Source organism: Channa argus, chromosome 17, assembly GCF_033026475.1.
Source record: "Channa argus isolate prfri chromosome 17, Channa argus male v1.0, whole genome shotgun sequence".
NCBI classification, from domain to species: domain Eukaryota; kingdom Metazoa; phylum Chordata; class Actinopteri; order Anabantiformes; family Channidae; genus Channa; species Channa argus.
This window is the reverse complement of record NC_090213.1, coordinates 19,509,632-19,533,909: the sequence shown is the minus strand read 5'-3', so window position 1 is coordinate 19,533,909 and position 24,278 is coordinate 19,509,632. Positions and strand designations below refer to the sequence as shown.

Here is a 24,278-nt window from a genome sequence, read left to right as displayed (position 1 = left end):
TACTTGCAGCCTTCAGTGAAAAGTGTTGAATCCAGAAAAGTGCAGACAGGTTTTAATTCATCTTGCCATCCATTCTGGGAAGTGCCTGTTTAATTTTTCAGCATGACAATGATCCCAAGCACAGTGCTAATGCAGTGGATTGGGGAATGGGAGGAAAAAATAAAACACTAATGTCATGGAGGGGATAAATGTCATGGGGGGAAATATACTATTTGTTGCCTATATATCATCAAGATGAATGGGCGAGTTTAAGCTGTAAAGTTTCAGACAGCATTTACACCCATAAGCAAAACCATTAATACTGGTGGTCTTGATAATGGTTATGGTGATACACTGTGTGCATGTGGTTGTAGAAGTACATAAACTCAATACTCAAGTAAAAGTGCAAGTATTGGCCTAACACAGTTTTTTACTACCAGCACCACTTCAAATGTTACATGCTTCACATTATTTAAAACTTTTAAGTAAGTAAGGAAGCTATAGGTAAAAGTATTTCACTAAGAAAACATTTTTTATACAATACTAATTATGGTAATTATGGCAAATCATTTTAAACATTTTAAAAATACCGGTAAAAAAAATAACTCTTAGTACAGGCGGAGCTGATTTTAACCATTTTATGAGCTGACGGGTTGTTATCCCATGATGATATATTAGCATTTATCAGTTCATATATTTTTATATTAAAATCACCAGATGGTGTCAATGTGTAACATTAAATCAACGAACATCGATTATAAATATGAGAAACACATAATGACAAACAAGAACAGAAGATATATCAACCGATCAAAGAAAATGTTAAAATTAGCCTTAGCACTAATCTAAAGTGTTATTAGTTATTATTTATCAGTCATCAGTTATTATTTTTCTGGAGTGGGGACTGAAAACATGTGGACCTGTCTGGGTCGTAACCCGCCCTCCCGTGTTTTTTCTCCGCCCTGTCGAGTTTATAAATGGGATCAGTCGCGTCCCGTCTGCAGGGTTTGTTAGGTTTGTGCTGCTGAATGGGTGCAACATGGCGGACGGAGGTAGATGCGGTTCGGTGGATCCAGTTCTCGGGTGTCAGCGCGAATGTGTCATGTGTTAGGTTGTCAGGTCTCATGGTAAACAGCGGAGGGACAGTTTTCAAACCGTACGTGACAGAAGATTTGGGGAAATGAGCGTCAAGTGAGGATTCCGAGATGAGCCGACACGCAACAGGTAGGAGAAACAAGTGCAAGTGTACACGCGTCCCGCTGCTGTCTCCACGGTGACGGTGGCGCCGCCGTAAATTGTGTGTTTTACTGAGAAACATCCGATAAATGTCTAGTTTCTTTGTTGCGCGTTCTTCCTCATCACCTTGAAGAGTTGCCGCGTCTGCTTATGAGCCAACGTTTTGAAGGGCGGTGAGGAATTTGCTGGACCCGTTCCTCCGCTGGTCATATAACAGGGCCCGTTGGAAATTCCAGTCGGGCGTGTTTTCAGTAAAAATATTGACTTCCTGTGAACTTTTCAGACGTCCAGGACTCTGTGCAGGAGAGTGTGCCCTCCCCGCCGCTGCCTGCCGATCATGTGCTCAACTCTGGAGCTGTGTTATTCCCTGGTAGCTATTAATCCACATCACTAAGCCGGTTCTACTTGCTTTTATGTTGTTTACAAGAACGATGCTTACATCCCAACACAAGCATAACATAAGAGTAACATCCCTGGATGAAATATTAAAGATTCACTCTGAACATCCAACACCATTCAGTTCTGTTGGCGTTATTAAATGCATGTGCAAAGTTCTTAACTTAATATTAATACCGCAGATTCGTCTTTGTATGGTGATGTGTGAATTTTCTGTTCTCTTACGGCACAGGTGCTTTTGATCAACATGGGTGCCATTTGATCGTGTTCCCAGTGGAAGGGCAGGCCAAGCTCTCCTCCGAGCTCAGCAAAGCAGAAGTGGTGGACTTCATAAATTACTTTCATTGTCTGCACAAGTATGTGGACTCAGTAATGCAGGCTTATTATGCGTTTGTGGGTGGGTGTGTGTGTGTGGGAGGCAGTACAAGATTAACTGATGGCTTTTGTTTTCTCCTCAGTAAGAAGCAGGAAAAACAAAGTTTGGTATCAGTGGTGGCTGATCTGAGGCATGCATTGCTCCCAACAGCCAGATTCATAGCTGAGATGGTGCTTCTGCTTGAGGTATGGTCATGTCAGTGTGCTGTGTGTGTGTACCAGCTGGCAAGTCTGTTTCCAATAGCCTTTTTGAAACTAGACATGCATGATATGCAGAAAGTAATACCTAAACAATCCACAGTTATGGCCCAGAAAGACTGAGATTTTGGCTGACTATTATTCTATAATAATATTAAATATTTATTAGATTAATAATTGTTATAATATTCTGCATTAGAAGTGGACTGGAGTCAACAATGTTGCCAGCGCAGTAATCAAAAAGTTCAAAATGATGTTTTGATGACACCTATACCAACAGTTTTTAAAAAGCTCTTTTGGTGGGATTTGCCCACATTTATTGGGGACAGAGACTGTCAAGGAAACCTTTTCCTGTGGAGAGAGTAATCTTAACACTAGAACTGAGTTTGGCCTGGGAAGAATGTCCCATCCTGAAGAGTATTCTCTGGTGGTGCAGTAAAGACAGGACTGTGAGGAGGATTGTCACATGTATGGCTGGTTAAATGCTGCGTTATTTAATAAAATGCTTAAATGAAATTGAATTAAATTGGCTCAATTATGTGGGGATCCTGCATTTAAAAAGATGGATCATCTCTTTTATAACTTTTCTAACTTTTATAGTTGCCAAGTTGTTGTCAGTTTGCAAACTGACATGTTTATATATTGCATTTTATTTTGTGACTACACACTGCTGAGTTAAGGAAAACCTCATAATTGCCTTTTTATTTTCTTCATTTATGTGTGGTGGTCCGTTGGTATTTTCAAATGATTGTGTGGCAACAGAGAATGTGAGGCTGTTATGATTAGGAGAAGACTGCCCCTCCCTTCCTTTTTTTTTTTAATTTTTTTAGTTTAAATTCGGCAAAGAGACTAAAACAATAAAAGCAACATGCTATTGCTTGCATTATAAGTAATGTAGGATCTGTGTTACTGGCAGCATGAGCAACCAAAGTCACTCGATTCCCTGATAGTAGTAAAATATTGGTTAGTTCTTAATATTCGGCCTGATTTTCCAGCATCACAAGCGGACGGTCCACAGCGTGTACATAATTCAGCCCAAAAAGAAGGATGTGGTCAAGCTGTTGCTGAAACTCCTGGCTCCATCCAAGCTGAACAGTGTCTCTTTTAAGGTGACTGAAGCAAAACATACTGCATTTCAGATTTAACCTCAGTAACTAACATGGATTTAATCTTTTGCAGAGAGTGTTTTTGAAAGAAATCTCAGAGCTCTCCAACCATATTGACCGAAGCCAGCTGACTGCCTCACTGGGTGGCTACTTTATTTACTGTCACCAGAGCTGGGTGGCCTTTATTAAGGTAACTTGTGTTTGGACGATCTAGTCCCAGCTTCTCCCTGTCATGTATTTCATATATTTGAGTACGCAGTGGTAACGCTCCAAATTCCTGAAGAGCAGTACAAAGCTTGTTGTTTGGAAAATCTGTTGCTGAAGGTTTTTCATGAATCTTTCACTGTCATCCTAGGAAAATATAATTTTAGGTAATTTATTTTCAACAAAACAGCAGGGATATATTTTTATAATTTTACTGTCTTAATAGGTATTTATGATTCTGCTTACCCAATATTATCTTCATGTTCAGTTTCTTTCCTTCACAAAATGCTACAACACTGTGCTTAACCTTCGCTCATGGTGAGCTTAATATTTTCTGTTACATCTTTGTTTATACTGGGGAAACGGGCTCAAATTCTGTTATTTAAGGATCTGTTTATTTATTGACTTATTTATTATTTTAAATCAGAAAAACTAGAAGAGCATTAAGAAGTATATGGGGTATTCAGAGTTAAAAACCGATGACTGAACTAAAATGTCACACAGGAGAGGTTGGGGGGAAAAAAAAAAATCCTACTTCAGTCAGTTGCTTCTCTTTACGGCCACAAAGGAAACCATCAGTCCTCTGGAGAAAATCAGTGTGTCTGGCAGCTGAGGCTGGTTTTATCCTCAATGTCTAGATGTCATAAAACGTGTTGACATGAAACCAGAATATACTGTAGCTCATAAATATTGTTTTAGTTTAGTAATGTAAAAAATGTGTGGGCAGTTTTCATTTTTAAAAGTATTTATAAGCACTGTGCACTGGCTTCTGTGGTTTTTGAGCATTGTTGGCAAACTAGTAGATATCAGCAGGAGGGGCTGAAAATATTGGCTTTTAGTTGAGCTTTTAATTTACTAAAATAAAAGATTAGCTACTGTACTTGTGACCTTTGCCTAGATGCTGTCTCTAACAGGTTGGTGTCATATTGACTCTACTGCGGTAAAGTTAACTGCCCCGATCAGAACAGCTCAAGTCACCCTTGATGTTTACTAGTTTCAATCTGCATACAGTACTAACACTATGCTGAGTACATCAATCAGGCATAAAATTATGATCACCTGTGCAATTTTATGCAATCCAGTACATTGGCTCTACTATGAATTCTACTTGTACAAAGTTATAATTTCTCAGGTTTTTTTTTTTGGCTGAAACTGTCAGAAAGGTGATAATTCTACTGTATATAATCCAATTTTAATATGTTTGAGAAAACAATCGAACTATCTTATAAGAGAGTGCACTACAGTCTGACTCTACTACCCACTTTGACCCAATAATAAATGGAGAATGTTGACGGTCCAATATTTTGGAAAAAATATTGATGTTCTATTGTACCTGTACCCAGTGTTCTAAAATGTACTACATGGAATACAATGATGCAAGTAACCCATTAATGAATTTGTTAGTGTAGTGTTACGTGACTGTAAATATGTAGGTTTTGATAACAATGTGACCACTAACTGGCGTCTATAAATTCAGTGTCTCTGTTTAGCCTATTGTCCTGTGATCCTGAGCTCTGGTGCTGTCCGTCTTTATAAAATTGTAAAAGTGATGGCCTCTCTCAGCCTTTGGAACTTTCGTTGTCTTATCTGATTGGCTTACAATAACAAAACTGAGAATCTCACCTACATTATGCCTTTAGAAACATAAGTGTCTCCTCCTACTTTGTTTTCATTTTTACTAATGGATCTTGGCTCCAAACAGATCTTTACAAATGGCCCAATATAATATTTGGCCTCGAACACCTATTTCATGCCTGGGTACAATGTTCTTGGATGAGATGTCTGTAATTATTTGACAAATTTACTATTATGAGCAGACTTCATTGCTAGTCCGTAAATAGGCATCTTTCCATAAGCTAACCACTCTGACTTGTTCAGTTTGTTAAACACATAACAGACTGATTCACAGTAAAAATTCTGAAGTAGTCTTATGATCAGTCAGAGGGTTCAACACAAAGTAACATTGTACCACTCCACACAAATATTTTTCATTTATCTGATGTACAGTACTACAGGCAAAATATTTATTCCGACTTAATATTGCCTCTTTGTGATGGAGAACATGCTCCGCTTACTCAGTCAAGATGTGCTTTTCACTTGTGAATCTATTCCTTACATCCCTCCAAGCAGCCTGCATCTATTGTTTGTTACCTTGGTGAAGCTTGTGTAAAACCCTTGTGTAATCAGCTGACCTCATTAGCAAGTGAAAGGAGCCCCCCTTTCCATCAGATTATACCTTCAGTGATGGTCCACGTGGGCGTTTGGCCATGATGGCAGTATTCATTAATCATGGCGGTTCGCCACCTACAGGAGACCTGTTTAGCATGCAGCTACACTCTGTTCACTAACATGGATGTCCATGACATGTGATGAATCTTTCTTTTGCATGCCTTATTTTTGTAACAGTTATTGGAGTATTGGATGTTAATAGAGAGAATGCAAATGTTATGTTATGATGAAAGTGTTTTAAGTGACTTTCTGCTGCTTCTTGTAGGAGATTGATTCGTTTGTCCAGGAGTTTCTGTCTGTGGTCCAGCGATTGCCTTCATCCATCTCCACCCTTCAGGCCCTTTCCAGGCTACCGCTGCCCGCCACCTACACCGAGCTCCAGCACTTCTGCTCCACTAATGATGCCAAGTTCCAGCAGCTCAGGAGGTCATTCTTATGTATTTTAAACTTTTTTTTTTTTTTATCTGATTGTTTGATTAGCTTTTTGGCTCTTATAAACACATACTCGTGATGACTGTTTACAGACAGAAACTAAAAATGCAAAATACTTTTTAGGGAAGTTGATGATCTGAGTATCTGTTATTTTAGTGTTGCTTTTTTTCAATAGAGCTCTATTTTTCTGTTCTAAAACTTCGACAATGAAACCTGAACCAAATCTGGCAATGCAGAGTTGAGCCTGCAATGAATACTGATATCATTATTGGGCGGTGTGAATTTTTTTTATTTACCCCCCTTACTAATTGAAACTGGGCTTACAATAACTGTTGAAGATGCAAAAAGCACAGTAAATGTGGGCAATTTAGCATTATGGTTGGATGAATTGGGTTATCAAAATAAATGCCTTACTTTAAGAAACATCCCTGTCTCTTTCAAAAGACAATTTATTTTGTTTAAATGTAATGTAAGCAGGTTTAGAAGAACTCAACTTTGATTTAAATTAGCAACTATCTGATTAAAGAAATTGAACAGGATTATAAACTGAAATCTGGTACCACTTTACTTAGTTTTGAATGCACCTTTGTTAGAGGTCCAGCTGCATGAACTTCAGGTGTAGCCAGTTTGCTACAGGCAAACCAGTTCAGGTCAACAAAACACTCCTTTGTTTTTGGATACATTTTCTTCTACACACTTGAACCATCTTCAGGCATAACTGTGTTCGTGCACATAATTACTGTATGTTTCATGGTGCAGGGAGCTGGGGCTGGATGAGCTACTCAGGCACTGTGAGAGTGTGGTGGAAAAGCTTTGTCACCCTGAGATGGAGCCGTGCTACCAGGCGATGGTTGGCACACCACTCTTTACCCATACTGCATTTGACATGCTCCAGAACCACAGCAGGTAGATCAGGCAGCTGACTCTCTAACCCACTGTTGGTTGCATGCATACCATGCAACAATGTTGCAATGATTCACTGTTTTGAATTGTTGTTCCAATGTGCAAAGGTTTTGTATTTTGATGAAAGCTTGTTAAATCTGCAAAAATATACTTGACATGACATATTCTGTTAACCCAATTAAAGGGTTAAAATATCATAAAGTCATGGTGCTTTTATACTATCAAATCTTATTTTATGTAACACAGCAACAGTGCACCATCACACAGTAATGGCTCCTGGCTAAAAGCTTGATGGCAACTCTTCTACAGACAATCATTCTTTTAATATGAAGCCCACACACAAAGACAAGTCAGAGAGCGAGGAGCTGAGCTGTCTGATATTAACATATCACTGAAGTAACGTGACTATCTCTCTTTGGTTTTACTTCGTTGTCTTCAACTGCTGCCGTCACGATTACTTCACCTCGCTTACTAGCAAAGCTCACACGTGTGCAGCAGTCTAGAAGGAAAAGGTGATAGCTGACATTACGTACTACATTACTTATTCAGCCTTAAAGGGGGAGACACCATTGCAACTTGCTCTCTATGGCTATAGTTTAGGGTGTAAATGTACATTAATGCTTTGATGTCCCTATATTAAAATATCCAATTATAGCTGAAAAACTCCAGATGACATCACCCAGAGGAGACATTTTGATATAGTGAAGACAATGGGAAGTTTAATGGCATTTATGTTCATGTACTATCAAACTAGAACCTTAAGAAGCAAGTTGAAAATCAGTGAAGGCATCCTTCAATCTGTGAATTTAGAAAAGACTAAGAGTATAAATTGATGAAAGTTGTTAAAGGTAATTAATTTATCATTTCCAGGTTAACTGCAGCCAGAGATAAGGTGGAGCTTCTGTGGCAGCAGACCTTCTCTAAGGCTCAACTGCAACTGCAGGTGTTCCAGCTACGAGATGATGCACTGCGGGTAAGTCAAATAACAGTTTCTTTGTTCTGGGATATATGAACTGTGGTAAATTTGCCTCTTCAGAGTTGTTTGTTAAACTCTTAAAAAACAGAAGCAAGCCACCTAGGGTCTGCTTCCAATTTGTCTATGGTGGAGATTTCTAAAAAATGGACTGACAACAGGACTTTTATGATCGTAGTATTTTTTTAGTAAGAATTTATAAGTTAAAGCTTATAAAGATTTTATGAAGTGTCAAGGAAGTGATTTGTATAAGCAATGTGTGTGTGGGGGGGCATTTTACTGTGTTCTATGTCTTGAAAGAGTAAATCATTGTCAACAAGTGCAGGTGAAACCTAACATTCCCTTAATATTGTACTAATTGTTAATCATATGGTTGAGCTGAGATTGAATAATTATTCTCATAATTGGTTATTGGTTTGAGATCTTTAACACCAGGGAAGTGATGTCAACCACTGAAGTTGTACCATTTCTTAATTAAACAAAGTTCCTACTAAGTTGCACAATTTTTCAATCAAATGGTCGTTATTAGTCCCTGGAATCATTTTCCTGTTTGTGATTTGTGACACCTTACAAATTTTCTGAAATAGTTTTTTGAAAAACCAATTTCAAAAATGTGAGTGTTAGTAAACCTGACTTCATCTTATAGGTCTCATAAAGAAAAATTACAAAAGTGGTGGATATTTGAAAATGTTAAGATAATCTTTTATATTTCTGTGGCTTGTTCCATTTTAGCTGGATATTAATTCTAGGCTTAAAAGTAGTAGTAGTAGTAGTAGTAGTAGTAGTAGTAGTAGTAGTAGTAGTAGTAGTAGTAGTAGTAGTAGTAGTAGTAGTAGTAGTAGTAGTAGTAGTAGTAGTAGTAGTAGTAGTAGTAGTAGTAGTAGTAGTAGTAGTAGTAGTAGTAGTAGTAGTAGTAGTAGTAGTAGTAGTAGTAGTAAAGAGGCTATGATTAAAATATTGATAGCTATTAGCTGAATGTGTTTTCCTGTGTTTGTAGATCACAGAGCAGATTGAAATGCTTCTTCAATCAAAGCTCCAGCCTTACAATATAGAAATTGCCAAGGATTCTGCAAAGGCCGTGACGTTGGTGTCCCAGTTTGAGGCGTCCATTCACACTCCCGCTATGGTACTTAATGAGTTTATGTTCTGTCTTATTAATCTGTGCTTAATTTGTGCTCAGTTTTCTTTTCTTTGGTTCCGTTTGGGCTAAATGTAGACAGTGCCGTCGGCCGTAACTTGGTGTAAGTGTTGGTATCCATTTAATTTGTATCCTTATACAAGCAGAAAACTCCCCTCCCACTTACTGTGCAGGCACTTGTTCGCTGTGCTGAGGATGTGATCCACACATTAGCAGAGATCCTGCCGTTTGACAGTCAGAGCAGGGAGCACTGGGTCTTGGATCTGGAGAGGCTGAAAGACAAACTCTATGCTGCTGTGCACTTCATTCTGCAAACCCTCAGGGCAGTTTGCAACTACCATCACTACTACAACAAGGCAAGCTCTAGATCCTAGAGACCTGCATTCAACTGCAGTTTCGATTTCGCTTTAAGAACGGTGTGACTATTACTATACACGCTGCACATCCTGATCTCGTTTACTCTTCTTCCTACAGGTCAGGAGATGGTACACTCTCATCCTCCGTGAAAACTTTCTTCAGGAGTTGCTCTCAGGCGTTAATGGAACACAGCGGCAGAAGAACTGTGGTTCAGTCCCTGCATGGAGGCACAAACTGTCAAACTTCCTGAAGAAGAACCCGTCTCCTAGTATAGAGGAACTGCTTCAGCTAGATCATTTGTCTAATGTCATCCCAGATGATGAAATCCAGCAGGCGGGGAAAAAGATGTCTCAGCGGTAAGAGACTTGAGTTGGAGATACAATTTTAGTGCATTCATTGGCCAACAAATCTTATTCACCACATATGCCGCCGCAAAGTTTCTTAGTTCTTTGGTGATTGTTGTAGCTGATGTCAACCTTCTTAAAAGACAGTTTTGCTAGTTTAACCATTAAAGGGCTATGTTGGAACGTATCTCCACAAACTTTACATTGTTGTGCTGTCTTAAGTGTCATGTTTGTTTATTTATTTATTTAAATCTGGAAAGATTCTTCCCATTAACTGCACATTATTTATACCAGCAAGAATACGTTTGGAAACACGTACATAATTTTGTTGGTTTATTCAATTAATTGATTGGAAATGGATCACAAATCTAAATTTAACAATTTTTTTTTCCATGTTCGAGCATAGAAACTTTCAAACTGTACCGTAAATTTTTAATGTTAAACTGTACTTTTAGCAATAACTGCCTGACAAATCTGTGGGATTCTACTTTAGTTTTTCAAGAAATTCAGGTGTGGATGCGTGGAGATGTTAAAACATCTCAAAATAAGTGAATGTCCAGAAAGCAATGACTTTATATTTGTCTTTTTCTCCATGGGGAGTGACCTTTTATTTTCAGCGCATATTAAAACAAAAAATGGCCAAACAAAAAATGATTTTCTTTAAAAATTTGTCTCACTATACACATCTTATTCTCAGGTTATTCTGAGATCTAGCCAAGAAATCAAAGGTTTCCTTAAAAACTGAACACTAGTCTCCTGAGACCTAATGCAACAAGATTCATTCAGAACATAAGACTCAGTGGAAGGCCCAACTACACATCTTCCTAAGAAGACAAGTACTTACGAGTGTCTTCCTTGAAAAACAGACGTTTTCCTGCTCTTGATTTGGCCGCATTTCTTGAATAAAACAACGAAACCACTGTGGAGACTCTGAGTAGAGAACACAGGTCAGCTGGCATGATGGGCAGAGTTGCCAAGAAAGAAATCTCTTATGAGGTTGGCAAATCAGAAAAAAAAAGGTTACAGTGGGACAAGATGCCTTAACATTGGACTTTAGATGACTGGGCTGACAGTTTGAGCCTCAAAGTATAAGGTATCTGGATCCAAGTGAAGAATATATTCTGGAAGCTCTTGAAAGGGTGATAGATGACTATCCCCATCAGTGAAGCATGGAGGTGGGGAATGTAATGATCTGGAGATGCTTTGGTGATGGGAGGCAATGGATACCAATCCATACTGAAGACGCATGCCGTTCCCACTGGGCACCTACTGATTGTCTTGCTGCAAAATTATACCCAATGAACCCAACATTCTGGCTGGTTGTGTAGGAAGTATCTGGAGAAGCTATCAGGACCTATAATGGAGAATACTCCAGGATAGCTTGGCAAGCTCAGTCACCAGATCTGAACCTCGTCCAGCTGATGTGGGAGAAGATGGACTGAAAAGTTAAGGAACACTGCCCAACAGCACAGCAGACCTTGAGTAAGAAATTGCACGAGAATATCTGCAAAAACTGATCAGTAGAATGCCGCAGATTCGTCAGGCAGTTTTTGCTATAAAGGTTTTAACTTTGAAATTTGACTTAACAGTTATTCTGAGCTCAAATATGCTTAAATGAACTGTTTTTTGTATGTGTGCTTCAATTTATTTTTATTTATTATTGAGTAATATTACTGAAATTTTATTTTTAACTTTAGACTAAAATTTGTAGTCACACTTTCTTGTATAAAAATACTATACTAGCATGGGGAGACGTATTGTAGACTCTCCTTTATGCTGGCGTGGGACATAACTTTCTGTTTTGGCTCAATGTTTGTTGGTGGGTTGAGTATGACAGTGAGATTTTCTATTTTTGTTGTCTCTTTGTGTTTTTGTTTCATCTCTCAGATGAAACAAGACAGTCACCCATCTTGTTTCATCTGACAGAACAGAATTACATGAATATTTGAGAAGAGCAAAGCAATTATGCCATAATTTGAAATTAAGCAAAGCTGTTATGCATAATTTATAAGATGTGGTTGTTATGGCCACATTCCAATTTTTGCAACATGTAAAGATGTTAATGTAATAAGGTGTATATGTTGTAGGAGAAATGGGGAGACTTGCAAAGAACTGCAGTGATGGAAGCCAAAAGTAGTTTGGATAGCTTTTGGTTTGTTGTTTTTGTTATTTTAACTCCTACCAGTTGCCTCCGGAGCTGCACTTAAGTCCTAGAGTTGCCCTTTTTCTTCTCCAACAGGCCACATAACCACATGCTGTTCTCAGGAACCTGATTCGGTGAAAACAGTCATTAACATAAAACTAAAGAAAACAACTTTTCTTTGGTTTGAACAATGTTCGTCATCATGTGGGGCGCGTCATGCCAACTTAGGTTAGGTTTTAGACCATTGGCAAACACATTTTTTGAAACTCATTTTCATCTTTCTTTTATCAGGTGCATGACCCTGAGGAAACTTCTAATTTCTTCAGCACCTGTGGCCATTGGTCACCTCCAGCTGGCCTTACAGTGGCAGTATGAGTTGTTGTGCAACAGCCATGTAAATCAGACTTCTGCTCAAAGAGCTACAAGCAGTAACGCCAAGAACGCTCAAGACAGCTCTTTAGAGTCCCCTAAATCAGAACATGGTAAAGAAGTCAGTGTTCTTGAAGCATCACCTTCGAATAATATGGCTCCTGGAAACATTTCAGCTGAGCACCGACCCCCTTCCCTCAGCTCATTCGACTCGGGCTTTGATGGAGCAGGGAGCACTCCGCTTGAGGCCAAGGGAGGGAGGGAAAATGTGGAGGTTCTGCCTAGACTGGCTGGGACCAGGGACTATTTGAAAGCTGCCATGAGCCAGGCTGATATCCATAAAGATAACATTTCAAGCTTTACAGATTCTGGGGATCATGGACAGGTGCTTGACTTTAGCTCTGTCGAAAACTCTTCCAGGGCTAGCATCCAGATCATCCCTAAATTAACTGTGGATTCCATTAATTTGGAAATCAAAGTTAAGCGCTCAGCTGCGATGCCCAATAATCCTTGGCTTAGCCTGCCGGTGGATGATCTAGAAAATTCCTACACTGTCACCATCACGCAGAATGCCACACCCCAGAAAAGAGAAATACAATCTTATGATCCCTCAGACTCCCACACAAAGGCCAGCCACACCTACAGCCCTCAAGAGGATTCCACAGACACGGGGGAGTTGAGCAGCACACATCCCCGAGAGCCAGAGAACAGGGATTGGAGACTACGGTCACAAAGCAATTTGGAGGACCCTGACCTAAGTCACATCAGCAACATCCTCTCCAGCACTATTGCAGATGAAAGAGACAAGTCCATCTCCAGTACAGAGGGCATTCCTACTCTTCTCTGGGATTCATACGACCTCCATCCTCCATCAGACTTCAGGTATTTTTGTAATTTGCGTGACGATCCCTGATCAGTGCACAATAATTGGCACATAGCTGAACAAAGTAACACATGAAAATAGCTATGGTAAGTAAATAAAATACCCTGCACACACCTTGATCAATTATGTTACATTTGTCATTACTGAAAACGGACCAATAAGATTACTGCTATGCTCTTCATTGACTCTGTGTATTGCTGTCACTCAAGCTGTGGCAGGTTACAGAATGAGAGTGAATTTTCTCATCTTGAAACTACTGTGTATAGTTGGCTGGAGATTGCGTCCCAACATTTTTCAGAGTAAGAAAGCATAGAAATTTCAGAAAACATTGCTCACATCTTTGAAAATCATCTTATTACAGCCTATTATTATTATTATTATTATTATTATTATTATTATTATTATTATTATTATTATTATTATTATTATTGTCCTTTCAGCTTTTCCCGTGAGTTCAGGGTCGCCACAGCAGATTACTGTCCGCATGTTGATTTGGCACTGTTTGTTTGTTTGTTTTTTAATGCCGGATGCGCTTCCTGATGCAACCCTCCCCAATTTCTACCGGGCTTGGACCGGCACTGCACAGCTGGGGAGGGGGATGGGCTGTTAGGTGTTCAGTGTCTTGCCCACAGACAATTTGACATATAGCCGTAACCGGGGATCGAACCACTGACCCTGTGGTCGACTGCATTACCAATTGAGTTACAGCCCCCCTATTACAGCCTCTCTCATAAAATAAAAGATTAAATTGTCTTTTTTTGGCTCTTTTTTTTTCTTTCAGTGGGATTGATCTCTTACTAAAGGACTGGGATGTGAAAGAGCAGGAGGGTTTGAGTGAAGTAGAGAAGGTCCTGGACAGGGCTGATGAAATACTTAAGGTAAGAGATGCACAATATGATGCTGCTGTAAATAAAAGCTGTGACAAGTGATTTTTACTGTTGAAGTCTGCTGCTTTTTTTTGATGGGTTACAAATTCCCAGCTTATATTGCGCTTCTTAAATTCTCACTTGATCTGATCAGCAGTCTTGTTACAGGAGGAAGAAAATATTTTGGCTCAGGAGGCTGTGCTTGAAGCTCTGCTGAGGTCAGAGGACAGGCACCATTGTTGGCCACTGTGGGACAGTGAGGACCAGTGTGCTGTGGTATGTTAAATACGGATTGAATCAAAGATGTAAACTGTGATGTTGGAGGGCTGCTCTTTGGTGACCGTTTCTTAGATGATATTAATTGGATCCTTTTTCTAATCTTAAGCAAATTAAAGAATGGGCCACAACCCTAACTGGAGAGAGCTGTGCATTTCTCACTGTGCCATTATCATACTATCAGTGTCTGTAGTCTTTAGTGGGAATGTAATATATTCATTGTACCTTTTTAAAAACAAATTGGCCAAATCTTTACAAAAATCCATTGTGATTTATCAAACTGAAGAAAAACTAATGTAAGTTTCACCACAATACATGCCCGTACATGATTTATGTTAAAAAGTGCATTAAAAAGTCTGTTCTGCTAGATACTGCATATGCAACTTGTGAACTAGTTTAAACAACCAGTGTAAATCTTGAGTCTCTTTTAATTCTGGTTTATTTGCTTTTGCTCAGATGTCATCCAGTGAATCAACAGAAGTTGGAGTTCTTGGCCTTGAGGACTGCCCTGATCCTACAAAATCTAACAACCTTAGTGAAAACACATCAACTGGATCTGTAGGTGAAACGAAGGCTTCTGAAGAGGACTGGCACTGTGCTGACGCAGATCTGGTAACCTCTCACAGCGGGGCAGACCTGCTGATGGAGCTAAGGAACATTCGTGTTCTAGATGAGCTTATCATTGAGGAAAACTTGAAGGTCCATGAGCCCAGATGCAGTCAAGCAAACCTCAACAATGAACTTTCTGGGAGCAAACCTTTATGCATAAATGGATCATCAAGTGTGAGCAACGAGCAGGAGGTTTTCCAGTTAGAAATGGAAAAGGAGAAGCGAGAGGTGAAGAAGCTTGAGAAGAGTTTCGAAATAAAGGATACAAAGAGCACTCGCAAGACCGTATCCAGAAAGGTGGTAAAATGTTCGCTAATGGAGAAGGTTAGAACTGAGGATGTGGAGGAACAAGCACTCTTTGATGAACTTATGTCAGACAGTTGGAACAGATCACAGGGAATACACTCAATATCTTTGGACCAGAATGAGGAGAGATGCAAAGCTGAAAATGTTAAAACAGAAATAGGTCCTGATGGTGGCAAAGGCACCACAATACATAGTGATTTGCTCGAGTGTCAAGAGCTTTCTTGCTCTGAGCTTAATCCAGAAATTGATACAGAATTATTTAGATCTGCTGAAAATGTTATCACATGCGTACCAGAAGCACCATTAACCCCTAATTTGGGGCCAGATGATGGAGCATTTGACCCAGGTGGAAAATCTCTATTTCTTCCTGTTCCCAAGCCAAGAAAAGCTTTACTTCCTGTGAATAACAACCCCGCAGAACATGAAACTCCTCATTCCACAAAGCTGCTGGATTCAGCTCTGTCCTCAACGATTCAAGACCCGGGTTACGTGCAGCTTCACTTACATGATGATGCATTTGATGCACTGCCAGAGCATGTGACTCCAGCGGGCAGTCAAAAGGCCGTTCTCGAAACAAATGTAAAGGAACACAGCAACAACAACAATAATCACCAAGAGGAAGGCCTGGTGGTGTTGTCTGAAATGAACAGTAAATGCAAAGAGGATACATCAGTGGCACCTGCACTAATGCCACAGACAGATTTATACCAAACAGTGGAAATCCAGACTTTGTCTCCTACAGATGAGCAGTCTCATCAACAGTCAGCACTTCACCTGCCTCCTGAGCAATCTCTAGAGTTTGATCCTGGTGGAAGGGAAACACCAAATGTAGACTTGCCTCATGGTGTTCAGAGTTCTGAAGCTATGAGGGTATCAGTCTCTGGGTCAACTGGGGTTCAGGCCCAGCTTAACATCAACAGGATAGAGGTACGATAGTGGTGTGTAACTTAATTGTTATGATGATGGGTGTCGATTTTAAATGCCAGAGTTCCCAAATATAAACTGAACATACGTAGGAAAATACATGACTTGTTGCCGTTCTCTACATTTTCCTGAGGATCCCAGAAGCTTTCTCTAGACCCCTCCCAAATTGTTCCCCACAGTCCTGAATATGTACCACCTCAGTACTGTATGAATACATCTATTTTGGGACCCCACACCCTCAGTACACAGTCACACCAGCCAACTTTCATTGTGCATCCATGGCTCACTTCTCTGCCTAGTCCTCTTGTAAGTTTCTGCAAGCTGGCCATTTAGGACAGAATGGAGGTGGGATATCGGTGGTCTTGAAAATCATACATTTAAAGTTCTCCAAAATATGGCTGCTTTGTGTTCTTTGTAACTCAGTCGAGTTTACATCTCATAGCCAAAAAAGAAATCAAAGGATAAGTTTTACAGCAGCAGTGTGCAAATGTGCAGCAAGAAAAACAAAGTCAATATAAAAAATCTACAGTACAAATAAGTACAATTTTACAGATAAGTATACACTCTTCAAACAATTAATTGCACTTGGGTATATGTTGTTGCAATCAGTAGTAGGGATGTATATTACAGTGAGTTTTGGTTCACTGGGAGCAGCTGTGCCTCTATCACTTCCATAGGCACTTGGATGTAACGGTCTGTCACTGAAGGAACTGCTGGATACAATCCTCCTTTCTCCCACCTGTACTATGTTCAGGGGCATCCCTGTCCTGACAGCTCTACCTGTAAACTCGGCAGACAGAGTCTGCTCCGTCCTTTTAATATAAAGTGCTTCCGTTATCAGGCCAGTCCAGTTTATTGTTTAACACCCAGGTATCTGTACGAGTCCAAACTCTCTATGTCCTTTCCCTTAATGGTTACTGGTGATTGCGGTGTTTGCATTGCGGAAGTCCACCATGACATTAGTCTGATATTCATTTTCTGATCCATTTGTGAGTAACAGCATTCATTTCATATTAATTTTCTTTTTCTTTTTTTCTGTTTGATTACAGGTGATGGATTGGAAGACCCCCATAGTGCTGGACACTGGGTCTGGTTTGATGAAAGCAGGTTTTGCTGATCAGGACCTTCCAAGTGTTACATTCCCAACAATAATTGGGATGCCAAAATATGAGGTAGATATGTGGTCTTTTATTAAATAATGTAGGTTTTCAGTAACGTGTAACTTTCTTCTCTAAAGCTTTTGTATTGTCTTTGCAGGAAATTATGAACAGTAACCTTGAAAGGGAGGCCTACATTGGACATGAGGCTCAACACATGAGAGGGGTCCTGACTCTGAGGCACCCCATAAAAAATGGGATTGTGCATAACTGGGATGACATGGAAAAGGTAACATGGTGTTAAATGTGATGCGTTAAACAGGATTTTTCTACAGTTCTTTGCTGACAGTGACCCTTTTACTTATCATGGGGAAGGTGTATTTACTGTATACTGTACCTGTGATGTGGTTTTAAATTCTGTATTCTGCTCAAACATTTGGAGAACAATTCTTGCAACTAACACAACCAGCCAGTTCCTTTGATTAACGTAAAGCTAACTTTGGTTTTAGATTTGGCATCACACATTCCAGCAGCTGTGTGTGGATCCAGAGGATCACCCTGTAATGCTGACAGAAGCTGCCATGAACCCCCTGGGGAACCGTCAGCGCACAGTGGAGATCATGTTCGAGTGCTTCAGTGTTCCGTTCACCTATGTGGCCATGCAAGCAGTACTGGCACTTTACGCAACAGGAAGATCAACTGGTAACTGTTTTTTTGGTGTGTGTGTGTGTTTGTGTGTGTGTATTGTGAGCATGTGTGTTTGGGTTCATAGATTTTTAAAGAAAAAAATAACCTTGATCTGGTAGGTGTGGTGTTTGAGTCTGGAGATGGGGTGAGCCACTGTGTGCCAGTATTTGAGGGATACGGTCTACCTCATGCTCTGCAGCGCTTCCCTCTGGCCGGTGCAGATGTTACAATGCAGCTTAAAAAGGTATTCAGCAATACATAAGATGGTTATCACTTACAGAATAGGTCAGGTGATATTTTTTTCTACAAATTCCATGGGTGATATAGAAGATCTCCTCATGGAGGAGAAACTACAACTATTTGTCATTTGTCAACTAATTGTCATAATTGCAAGTTACCCGTCCTTCGAAAATTCAGAATCTGCTTTTGGATTCTGTTGAACAAGACTGACAAGGAAACAGGAACACACTGTAATGCAAAGCGGGTGAATAAATTCTAAAATATAAATATGCATCATCCACATGAGAGTCCTGCTGTATGTAATACTGTTAGTTTGTTGCAGGCTTGGGTCGGTTTATGTGTTGGCCAGAGTCTTTCTTTCACTTGTTGGAAACTGGTCTAAATAAATGTTGACGTGCTTAAAGCTTCTGCAGGAACAAGGGGTGTGCATGCGTACCACAGCAGAAATGGAGATCGTGAGGGAGATGAAGGAGAAGTGCTGTTGTGTAGCTCCAAACTATGACCATGAGCTGACTCAGACGGGGTTGTCCTGCAGAGAGATGCATTACACCATGCCGGACGGACAGATTGTTACCCTCGGCACGGAGCGGTTCAGGTAACTGCACTATTAAATGGAAACTTAATCCACTGAGTGGGGGGAAACAGGAAATCAATATTAAGTTAAATGGTACACATCTTAAATACTCTCCAGACCAGACAAGAGGCTGATAGTTTTAAGGTAAATTTCGCAATAGCAATTGTTGGCTGGATTTCTCACTTTGATCCACTGTTAATTCATCTAGCAGCAGCACCTGGTCAATTGTATCCAGTTTGGTTTATCGCCAGGTACCTGATAAAACCTCAACAGCAATCGTAAACATGCTCAAGTGGTAAAGATGGCAAGTAAAAATCAACATGTTAGCATTTTCAGCCACACTTACACTTGATTTGTTGAATAATGTTAAATGGCAGCTTCAAATCCAAGGCACTCAGGTCTTTCGTGCCATATATCACTGTGGAAACCTGTGCTGCATAGCTGATCTTGGATGCGGCCAATAGTGTAGTGAAAAGAGATGAGGTGTTGATACTTAACAAGATCACTTGTTATGATCTTAACAAGAATCACTTCTGATTGGATAGAAAACTAAACCCTCAGGTGTATTTTAATTCCTTTGATTCATAACTCATAACTCATACTCTTTCACATAAATGGTTGCTTATGTAGCTTCTGCTGCTTCTCATTCACCTATTCAAACACTCGCGCGCACATACACTTACACACCAATGGCGGTGGCCGTCATGCAAGGTGCTCACCTGACCCCAAGAGCTACTTGGTGTTCAGTGTGACACTTCAACATGGAGCCAGGCCCGGGTGTCGAACCACCGACCCCGTGGTCCGTGGACAACTTCCTTACCAACTGAGGAAACAGTTTCATAGATTCCAAAATTAGGAGCATACTGTCTCAAAGTGATGCCGAAAAACTGGTCCATGCATTTGTTACTTCTAGGTTGGACTACTGTAATTCCCTACTTTCAGGATGCCCCAGTAACTCCCTAAAGAGCCTGCAATTAATCCAAAATGCTGCAGCAAGAGTGCTGACTGGAACTAGCAAGAGAGATCATATTTCACCTTCACTAGCTTCTCTCCATTGGCTTCCCATTAAATTTAGAATAGAATTTAAAACCCTGCTTCTTACATATAAAGCTCTGAATGGTCAGGCTCCATCATATATAGAAGACCTCATAGCACCATATCATCCCAGTAGACCACTTCGCTCTCAGAATGCAGGCCTACTTGTGGTTCCCAGAATTTCCAAAAGTAGAGTGGGAGGTAGAGCCTTTAGCTATCAAGCTCCTCTCTTGTGGAACCAGCTCCCAGTTCAGATTCGGGAAGCAGACACCCTCTCTACTTTTAAGTCTAAGCTTAAAACCTTCCTCTTTAATAAAGCATATAGTTAGTTATAGTTATGCTGCCATAGGCTTAGACTGCTGGGGGACCCACCCCCCAATGCACTGAGCTCCTTTCCTCCTCTTGACCATCTCTCCTCTCCTCTCACCCCGCAATTCTCACCACTGTATGTCATTAACTCTGTGTGTTCTCTCCCGTAGTTGTCTTTGTCCTCCTCTGTCCCCCTCTCTCTGTCCCTTTCTGCAGGTGTCCCCCGGCTTTGAAGCTGTGTGTCTTCCAGCGTGCAGCTACTGGTCCTACCAATCTGCCCGATGTTTTGTTGTTGCTTTTTGTTGCTCTGTTCTTTTCTCTCTCCCCTTTCCACTCACCCCAACCGGTCGAGGCAGATGGCCGTCCACCCTGAGCCTGGTTCTGCTGGAGGTTTCTTCCGTTAAAGGGAGTTTTTCCTCTCCACTGTTGCCTATGGCTTGCTCCAGGGGGAATTGTTGGGTTCTCTTTATATATCTTTATAATCTTGACTTTATTCTGTAAAGTGCCCTGAGATGACTTTGTTGTGAATTGGCGCTATATAAATAAAGTTGAATTGAAAAAAAATGGAGAGCCAGATCATAACTGGGAACAAATCTCTGTGCGCAGACACTTTACACAAGGTCGCTACAGTACTATACTGTCTTATAACAGAATGATTCTTCCCCAGGGCCCCTGAGATTCTGTTTAAACCAGACCTGATTGGACGGGAGCATCATGGGATGCATGAGAGCATCTTCAAGTCAATCCTGAGCTCAGACATCGACCTGCGGCGCTGCTTGCTGGCAAACATTGTCCTGTCAGGTAACGGTTGGTTTTTGCTATGACGTTACATCAGTCTGAGGGCTCAAAGATGCACTACAGCACAGCTCATCACACTCTGTGATGTCTTTGATTTTGTTCCATCGGACTGAATTAGTTTCATCTCTTGCTTCAAGGTGGGAACACTCTGCTGCCTGGGCTGCCTGAGCGGCTCCAGGCTGAAATCAAGGGTTTGCTACCAGCTGACATTTCAGAGCGCGTTCGTGTCACGAGCCCCAAAGACAGAAAATTCTCAGTGTGGAGTGGGGGAGCAATTCTCGCCAATCTTCCGACTTTCAGCTCAGCATGGATCAGTCAGGAAGAATATGATGAGTATGGGCCGCAGATAGTCTTCAGGAAGTGCTTCTGAGATGGATTGCGATAAAACCTGCAGTCCCAGCTCCTGTGTAATGTACCACTTTAAATAATTTTAACTAGTGCAATACCCACAGCTATAATGTCATGATAGTGACATGAATTGAACTGAGCCATTCTAACCCCCTTTCAACCCCCCTGTCTTTGGAGTGGGTTTTACCCTTGTCGTTATTGTATCTTGATCTGTCACCTCTTAATTTATATTAGCAGGTTTTGGTTTACTCACTACCTTCTTTTTGACTTTATGAACTCGGATCCACCAATAATGCAAGGATGAAATTTGTGTTCCTGTCTATAGATGTTGTTATCCTTCAGTAACCTTTTAACCTTCAACTTTTAACTTTGATTTCATCAAAGTACACTACTTCTGTGTCCTGTCAGTTTGTTAACGTATTTATGTTAATAACTGTAATTGAAACTGGCCTTTAATTTATGTCTGCCAAGTTTGCGTCCAGAAAAAAATCACTTAAGGGAAGAAACGTGATTCCATATTTATATTTGTATCAAATCAACTAACAAATTAACTTTTTTTTTGTGACATGGTGAAAGTTGTCTATTTTTGAAAAGTGGATCAATGAAGCTGTTCAGTGTTCAGAATTAGGTTGTTTTTTTTTTAAATGGCAGCATGAAATGATTATTAGGGGACATTTCATGTTTTTATTTTTTTCTTATCGTTGCCATAATACGTCAAACATCATGATTCCAAAATCAAATCAAAACCTCATTGTAGACAATGTTTGCTGTTGTAACATGGTCTAAAAAGGAGGGAAGTGTGCACAATTGGCAGATCATGTTTGTATTTCAGAAGGCTGTTGGCTGAGTGATCTCTCCGGTTGTCATGTCTGTGATTAAGTGAAGGGCCATGGTGAACCGTGCAAAGTGCAGTACTGGTCTGTCTTGCTAGTTTTATTTTGTATTCCTAAAATATCCAGGGCTTGTTTGTTTGTGTGTGTGTGTGTGTGTGTGTGTGTGTGTGTGTTAAGTGCCCCAATGGTGCCAAAATACCTGCATGTTTTTTCTTTAGCGTGAATTCTGAGAAGTAGTAATACTTTTGTGTAGCTCTTGCCTTTTTTTCTTTTGCATCAATTGATTTATCGCATGTAATCTAGCTGCACTTTTTTGCTCTTATGGTTTGGCTGCATGCATTTGTGTTTTAGCAATGCCTCTGTAAAAGAACGGGGTTGTCACGTGACCCGAAGCTTAGCTGTTAAGTGGAAACTGCCAAGAAATGTGACTGTACAACTCCTCCTCTACATGTCCTGGAATGATCTGCACTGACTCTAGCAACTTTTCACCTAATAATAATTATTATTGTTACAGTATTATTTGTCTGTCAGTTTTTATAATAAATATTTTATCCAAAGTGTTTTTTTTTTGTTGTTGTTGTTGTTTGTTTTTCCGGTTCTATGTTTCTGTTAACTGAGCAACTGAACACAACTGTTCAGTTTCTCCATGGCTGTCCAGTTATTCTCTTTCCTGCCTACTACCATGAGGGAGTTGGCACAGACATTTTAAATGACATTTAAAACCTGAATATTATTAAAGTCTGTGGTACCTCATGGTAACAGGCTGGACAGAGAAGAATACCTGGATTTGATAAAGGGAACTTACCGGATGGAATATGTAAGCATGGAATTGAAAATCCCTTTCAAAGTAAAATACCATGATTTATTTCAGTCTCTAGAAGACTTGTGTGAAGTTAATTTTTTTTTTTAAAGTGACTAATGAAGAATCTATTGACTTTTAAGGCTTTAAGAACTTTTCTTAAAGTAGTTACACTTTATTTTGATTGTTGCTTTGACCCCTTTAGTCTGTCAGCAGGTAAGTTTTATTTTCTCACAGTTTAGGCACATGAGTTAATACTATTGTTAGGATTCAGTCTATTAATGATGACATTAGTCTAAATAAAAAAACTTGATCCAAGTAGATTTAGAAGCATTTTGATGGGCTATCAGCTTAATACCTAATATGTATATAACTATGTAGAGAGTGAATTAATTTACATGTAACTTTTTTTTTTTTTTGTTAAATACAGCATATACATCATGATGTCATGGATATGAAAATTAGATGCATCTCAAGCAATATCTGGTGACTTTTCTGCGACAAAACGGTGTCCAAAATCTCAGTTGATTGCTCACTATTGAGTAATCTACTTAGTGTACATTACATAGGGAACAGTGAAAGAGTGAACAGGGAGGGATTTCAGAAACTGCGTAGTTCAACACAAAGTTATAAAACGAAATTGCAGGGCCTAAAACAATGAGTAAATTAATAAACAAACACAAAAAAATGGGATTGTTAATTTTGATTCTTTTTAAAAAGTTCTGGAAAATGTATTTATCTATGACTTGAATTTTTGAGACACTAAATTCATTAATTCAAGAATATTTCTTATAGGTTGGATTACTGTAATTCCCTACTTTCAGGATGCCCCAGTAACTCCCTAAGGTGCCTGCAATTAATTTAATTAATTTAGATCATATTTCACCTTCACTAGCTTCTCTCCATTGGCTTCCCATAAAATCTAGAATAGAATTTAAAACCCTGCTTCTTGCATATACAGCTGTGAACGATCAGGCTCCATCATATATAGAAGACCTCATAGCACAATACACGCATCATCCCAGTAGACCACTTCGATCCCAGAATGCAGACACCCTCTCTGATAAAGATTATAGTTACAGCTGCTCTGTCAACCTGAACTAGCTCTTAGTTATGATGCTGGAGGTTTAGACTGTTGAGTTCATTTCTTCTCTCTTCTCTCTATACATTTATCACCACTGTATCACATTAAATTCTTCTTTCTCCAGTAGTTTGTCTTTCTCCTTCTCTGTCTCCCTCTTTCTGTCCCTTTCTGCAGGTGTCCCCAAGCTTTGAAGCTGTGTGTTTTCCAGTGTGCAGCTACTGGTCCTAA

At 39.9% G+C, this 24,278-nt stretch overlaps 1 protein-coding gene across 3 annotated transcripts; it reads left to right on the top strand.

The window, feature by feature from the left end:
* The first annotated feature begins 889 nt into the window (after positions 1-889).
* On the top strand, positions 890-22,724 carry LOC137102616 (uncharacterized). Of its 3 annotated transcripts, none has more exons than XM_067482303.1 (23): positions 900-1,203; positions 1,499-1,585; positions 1,844-1,967; positions 2,070-2,172; positions 3,180-3,293; positions 3,364-3,480; positions 5,989-6,149; positions 6,915-7,061; positions 7,929-8,031; positions 9,029-9,157; positions 9,316-9,525; positions 9,644-9,882; positions 12,305-13,264; positions 14,047-14,143; positions 14,300-14,407; positions 14,864-16,249; positions 17,296-17,418; positions 17,504-17,632; positions 17,853-18,045; positions 18,150-18,274; positions 18,675-18,865; positions 20,856-20,989; positions 21,124-22,724. In XM_067482303.1, exons 1-23 carry the CDS (start codon positions 1,185-1,187, stop codon positions 21,354-21,356), a joined length of 5,232 nt encoding a protein of 1,743 aa, XP_067338404.1. In that variant the 5' UTR covers positions 900-1,184; the 3' UTR covers positions 21,357-22,724. The 3 variants fall into 3 exon arrangements, 2 of the variants coding, with proteins under 2 accessions (XP_067338404.1, XP_067338405.1); XM_067482304.1 differs by having other exon boundaries at positions 926-1,203; positions 9,343-9,525; XR_010911247.1 differs by lacking the exons at positions 18,150-18,274; positions 21,124-22,724 and having other exon boundaries at positions 890-1,203.
* Positions 22,725-24,278: the final 1,554 nt, after the last annotated feature.